General features: G+C 44.3%; 1 protein-coding gene across 1 annotated transcript; it reads left to right on the forward strand.

The window, feature by feature from the left end:
• The first annotated feature begins 155 nt into the window (after nucleotides 1-155).
• On the forward strand, nucleotides 156-5,880 carry LOC116378422 (brefeldin A-inhibited guanine nucleotide-exchange protein 2-like). The gene is made up of 12 exons (XM_031840297.1): nucleotides 156-455; nucleotides 606-705; nucleotides 1,396-1,535; nucleotides 1,711-1,819; nucleotides 1,914-2,103; nucleotides 2,250-2,361; nucleotides 2,451-2,656; nucleotides 2,814-2,898; nucleotides 4,461-4,632; nucleotides 4,769-4,920; nucleotides 5,012-5,140; nucleotides 5,293-5,880. The coding sequence occupies exons 1-12, from the start codon at nucleotides 183-185 to the stop codon at nucleotides 5,464-5,466; spliced, it is 1,842 nt and encodes a 613-aa protein (XP_031696157.1). The 5' UTR covers nucleotides 156-182; the 3' UTR covers nucleotides 5,467-5,880.
• The last annotated feature ends 293 nt before the right edge of the window (nucleotides 5,881-6,173 follow it).

A 6,173-nucleotide genomic window follows, 5' to 3' on the forward strand; every position in this document is an offset into this window, starting at 1 on the left:
ACGTATATGTATATACGTATATGTATATGTATGTATACGTATATGTACGTATATGTACGTATATGTATATGTATATGTACGTATATGTATATGTATATGTATGTACGTATATGTATATGTATATGTATATACGTATATGTATATATGTATGTATGTATATACGTATATACATATATGTATATATGCGCCTCCTCAGTGTAACAATCCCTCTCCTCTGCAGGTCCCATGAGTTGCGCTCCAAGATTGTGTCCCTGCAGCTGCTGCTCTCCGTGCTGCAGGGCGCCGGGCCGGTGTTTCGCACTCACGAGATGTTCGTCAACGCCATCAAACAGTATCTGTGCGTGGCGCTGTCCAAAAACGGCGTCTCCTCTGTGCCTGAGGTCTTTGAGCTTTCACTGGCTATCTTCCTCACATTGCTCTCCCACTTCAAGGTCCACCTGAAGATGCAGATTGAGGTACAGACGCAGAGTAATGGCAACAGACTTTGCTGTGCCGAGTTTGTTTGTCTGGCACATCTTAGAGCGAAGAGAGAAACGTACCTGTTGCAGCTCGTTTGATCAAAGAGTCACACTGACACTTAATCTCTCTCATCCATTTTGCCTCAGGTGTTTTTCCGGGAGATTTTTCTGACCATCCTGGAGACTTCGACCAGCTCCTTTGAGCACAAGTGGATGGTTATCCAGACACTAACGCGCATCTGTGCAGGTACAAATCCACTGACGCATGACGAAGGAATTATACAAACGCAGTCGAACTACGGCCCTGTCAGACATAAAATGCAATCTTCCATGCAATTTGCATGAATGTTTGACAGTGTTTTATACTTAATGGACATGATACTTATGTGAGAATTATATCCCAGTGATCTTGATAATGCAGAACAAGATGAGCATTTAATCCCTCTGTAAACTCGTGCTGCTTCAGCTTTTATCTTAATCCGCCGGCATTAGATTCAGACCGGAGCTTTTTCAGAGATCAACATGTGACATTGCCATCACATTCATTGAACAAGGTGCAAGACTGTAACGGGCTTAACTCTCGCGGTGGTAGCTGCTTCTCATATTTTCCCATGACCATGCTGAAGCTGTAATCATGTGTTCTAGCAGCACGAGTCGCGTGCACACCCGGCGCTACAGCAGTGTTGTTGCGCATCATCCTACCATGCCGTCTTTTCTCCGGAGTGATTCTGACGTTATTTCAGAGATGCATTGAACACACAGGTCGTGAAATAAGTTTCATTGTTGGCCAGGTTTTGGTAAAAGTGGCTCGGCATTTGAGCAGCCATCTTGATTCTCTCCGTGCAGGAAAACAGTGCTACAAATCAAGTCATTATTGTATTTACTGATCGCATTATCGCCCTGCCGTATCTCAAGAAATGTACTTCCTCCCCCCCAGATGCCCAGTGCGTGGTTGACATCTACGTGAACTACGACTGTGACTTGAATGCAGCAAACATCTTCGAGCGCCTTGTCAGCGACCTGTCTAAGATCGCTCAGGGCCGGAGTGGTCAGGAGCTCGGGATGACTCCTCTGCAGGTACAATCAAGGGTTCAGTGTGCCTTTGTTGCATAATATAAGGATCAACACCATAGGAGCACATGTTTTGATTAAAGAGGTATCTTTCTGGTCAGGTGGTTCAGTGTTTCACATTCATGTGTTATATTACTATTCATATTAATGTTTAAATGATCATCTTTTTTAATACCCACAGGAGCTGAGCCTACGTAAAAAGGGTTTGGAGTGTCTGGTGTCCATCCTCAAATGTATGGTGGAGTGGAGCAAAGACATGTATGTCAATCCAAACCTTCAAGCTAACCTCGGTAAGTGTGCGGCGTACAGTAAATCTGTAGAACAATGCATATGAGAGGGGGAGGGAGTCTAAACATATGTGCGTCGCGTGTGATCTGTTTGCAGGCCAGGAGCATCCGTCCGATAGCGACGGAGCAGAGCTGAAGCTCCCGGAGCCGCTGGCCGGACGTCGAGACAGCATCAGTTCTCTCGACTCCACCGTTTCCTCCATCATGGCGCTGTCGCAGGCGGACCATCCCGAGCAGTACGAGGTTATCAAACAGCAGAAGGACATCATCGAGCACGGCATCGAACTGTGAGCCCCTTTTTTCTCAACCTGGTCAATATTACTCAGGATCAGCCGTTATCAATGGAACAGAGTGGAATGTTTTCACCTTTTATACTTCATACTTGTATAGAGAAGATGAACATTGATTGTTTTCCTCTGCTCTCTCTCCCCAGTTTCAACAAGAAGCCAAAGCGAGGTATCCAGTACCTGCAGGACCAGGGCATGCTGGGTTCTGCAGCCGAGGACATCGCCCAGTTCTTACATCAGGAGGACAGACTGGACACTGTGAGGGATTACACTCATTTAAAGTATACAACGCTGTATTCTCGGGCAACAAAGCAGTTTTTCAAGCCACTTTTCCTCTGCATCCACAGACCCAGGTGGGAGAGTTCCTGGGCGAGAACATCAAGTTCAACATAGAAGCGATGTACTGCTACGTGGACCAGTTGGACTTTTGCGGCCGGGACTTTGTCTCGGCACTCAGGGCGTTCCTGGAAGGCTTCAGGCTGCCTGGTGAGGCCCAGAAGATCGACAGGCTGATGGAGAAGTTTGCTGCTCGATACTTGGAGTGCAACCAGGGGTAAGACCCACCTCAGAGTTCCTGCTGAAATATAAGGGCATGGAGGGATTGGTTGGTGCTTGTCAAATTGTCTTTGTATTCTTAGTCACAAAGGTTTACGTTTGATTTAAAAGCAAGCTAACTACTAACTGTTTCCCCGATGTGCCCACTTTTGTAGACAGATCCTGTTTGCCAGTGCAGACACTGCCTATGTGCTGGCGTACTCCATCATTATGCTCACCACAGACCTGCACAGTCCTCAGGTGAGAACGGTGGATTGTCACTGTCATCACCATATGTGTGCCAGTGTATCGTCCAGTATGCGGGTGTGTCTCGTCTCTCTGTGGAAGGATCTTTATTTGAGATTCACATGGCGTTTGTTGTTATTTACGCAAGGATCACGCCAAGGTTTTACGCAGGGTAATTGGAAGAAAAGCTGCACCGTTGAAAATATGTTTTTTTGACAAATGCAATATGTATTTCAAGACGTTCAGATGAAAACTACGGAGGCTCTGAGGGGCAAGTGAGAAAAAATAATTGTTTGGCAAAAAAAATATTTTTCAAGGGTAATCTTTGTAAATTGCCTTTTTTAGTTGTTATCACGATAAAATAACTAAAAGCATTCATTCTATCCAAAATAAAGACATGACAGTAATGTTACATGACTTGCTTACACACGTGTGTTTAGAGTGCATGGAGACGTTTAAGAAAGAAGAAAGCATAAACACTTTTGGTCTTATCTGGCACATAAGGCAATGGTGCACTTCAGCCTCTTGTGGCCGAAATTAGTGTTACAACAACAAACACTGAAAACTTCTCCTGAACACAACAACAAAAGATTCACCTGCCAAACAAAAGGAAATTAAAAAGACTATCCAGGCAAAACCTTTTATTCCTCACCATCATAAAAAACTATTTACAGACTAGAAGTTATTTTTCTCACTTGCCTCTCAGGGCTTCTGTAAAAACAGCCCTGTTTTTATTTACAAAGAAAAAAGTGGAGGCTTTGGTGGAGGGGTGTTGTTTCAGCTACTGCCCAGACGATGAAATACGATGCAGGAAGTGTGTGCTTGAAGGCTTATCAGGAACCAAAACACTGTACAGTAGTTTATAACACTCTTAGACAGGAGTTATTTTATGACACTCCAATCACCAGGCTAACCGTATTAACGCAACACATATTAATCTACCAGCGAATGCTCGTATTTGGTTCGGCCACAGCAGCGCCTCGCCGTGTGACGTAGCGTTTCGGCAACAGTCCCACGAGGTTCAACATTTTTGCTGACCGACTCTGCGTTTCTTCACCGGAGTCCTCTGCGTTGGCAGCAGGCCCTTATCCGTCTCAGCCCTCGACAAATAGCTGCTGCGTCTGATTTATCACTGCTGACAGGTCGCCGTGACAGAGGAAATTGCATCTGAAATTTCAAGTCTGAGAAAAGCAGGTGTGAAATATGGCACACCGTGACACACATACAGACTTTAGCCGGGGGGGGAGACAATATTAGACAGTGACATAACTTTATTTACAGCTCTAAAGTCTATTGCAGTAAATTAAAAGTTGCATTCTACTCCATACAGCACCACAACACTAAAGAGCAGCAGCAGCAGTCTGTTTGTGTACCTTCCTGATCCAGACCAGTGTGATATGACAGCCTGTAATAATTACGTTGCCCATATGTATTCTTTTTTTTTTTTATGTTGACAGAAATAATCGAGTCAAAGGAGTAAAAAATGTTAAAATCCCACACATCACTCTTTTTGTGTGTGCAGTAAATCAGCTGAACTGAGCTCCTACTGCCTCTCTCAATCTCCTTCATTTATGTAGGTGAAGAACAAGATGACGAAGGAGCAGTACATCAAGATGAACCGCGGCATCAACGACAGCAAGGACCTGCCTGAGGAGTATCTGTCTTCCATATACGATGAGATCGCAGGCAAGAAGATTGCCATGAAGGAGAGCAAAGAGATCTCCATCACCCCAAAGTCCACCAAGCAGAGTGAGTACTTGCCTCCCTTCTTTCCATCAGGATTACTCGCTGAAATAAAACATCACACTGGCTGGTGTCCTTCTCTGTGACACTGTTAGCTGTTTGATGACAAACATCCGAAATGCTCATGTCCTCTTGTGTCCAGATGTAGCCAGTGAGAAGCAGCGGCGTCTGCTGTATAACGTGGAGATGGAGCAGATGGCAAAGACCGCAAAAGCTCTGATGGAGGCTGTCAGCCACGCTCAGGCGCCCTTCTTCAGCGCTACACACCTGGAGCATGTCAGGCCCATGTTCAAGGTACTACTGATTAGATTGAAGCAGAGAGGCAACGTAACAATCTGTGGACGTCCTGGTCATGTAATAATATAATAATTTCTGTCGGTTGTAGCTGGCGTGGACCCCGTTGCTGGCAGCGTTCAGCGTGGGACTGCAGGACTGTGACGATCCAGAGGTGGCCTCGCTGTGTCTGGAGGGCATTCGATGTGCAATCAGGATCGCCAGCATCTTCAACATGCAGGTCTGGAGATCTGTCAATTATGTGTATTTTTAGTTTATTCTCAGCTGGTCACATGATCCGCCAATAATTCTTTTTGTATTGGCTCAGCGTTCTTGGTGTTTAAAACAGCGTGAAACTACGACTGTGTAGTAAAGTGGCCTTCCTGTCTGTAGCTGGAGCGAGACGCGTACGTCCAAGCCTTGGCCAGGTTCACCCTGCTGACGGCCAGTTCCAGCATCACGGAGATGAAGCAGAAGAACATTGACACCATCAAGACGCTGATCACCGTGGCCCACACAGACGGAAACTACCTGGGCAACTCCTGGCATGAGGCGAGTCTTTACTAACGGGGTTTATGAGCAGTAGTAGCACAAAGGAAAAGCATTATCGGATATCACAAATACCTCGTGATAGAAGAGAACCTGCACATACACTCAGCTGCCAGTTTATTAGATATACCTCGATAAAAACGAATGCAGTGTAAAGCAACAGCACTGCAAAACCTTTGTGTACGTTCCCTTTTAGTTTGAACTGTTTAGACGTGTTGATTTGAATGTATGGTCACTTTGAAGGCTGTATTGTGTAGACAAACTATTAAAAACACTCATTGTAATCAGTTTAATGCAATACAATTCAACAGTGCTACATCGCAAACTAATGTAGCTTCGTAAAATTGATAATTGGGGTCTGTCAGAACCAACAATTTGTGTATATGTATATTTATATGTATGTGTGTGTATGTGTATGTATGTGTATACGTGTGTATGTATACGTGTGTATGTATACATGTGTATATGTATGTACACTGGGTACGGAAAGTATTCAGACCCCTTTAAATGTTTCACTCTTTGTTTCATTGCAGCCATTTGCTAAAATCAAAAGTTCATTTTATTTCTCATTAATGTACACTCAGCACCCCATCTTGACAGAAAAAAACAGAAATGTAGAAATTTTTGCAAATTTATTAAAAAAGAAAAACTGAAATATCACATGGTCATAAGTATTCAGACCCTTTGCTGTGACACTCATATTTAACTCACATGCTGTCCATTTC

The sequence above is a fragment of the Anarrhichthys ocellatus genome, unplaced genomic scaffold (genome assembly GCF_004355925.1).
Source record: "Anarrhichthys ocellatus isolate YVR2014 unplaced genomic scaffold, GSC_Weel_1.0 scaffold2573, whole genome shotgun sequence".
NCBI classification, from domain to species: domain Eukaryota; kingdom Metazoa; phylum Chordata; class Actinopteri; order Perciformes; family Anarhichadidae; genus Anarrhichthys; species Anarrhichthys ocellatus.

What these genes read in the sequence shown, in the direction of transcription:
- LOC116378422 (XM_031840297.1), top strand. Translation starts at nt 183, where the DNA reads ATGCGCCTCCTCAGTGTAACAATCCCTCTCCTCTGCAGGTCCCATGAG. An exon ending in AAACCTTCAAGCTAACCTCG is followed by an intron (nt 1,820 to 1,913) that starts GTAAGTGTGCGG and finishes ATCTGTTTGCAG; the next exon opens with GCCAGGAGCATCCGTCCGAT. An exon ending in TACTTGGAGTGCAACCAGGG is followed by an intron (nt 2,657 to 2,813) that starts GTAAGACCCACC and finishes CCACTTTTGTAG; the next exon opens with ACAGATCCTGTTTGCCAGTG.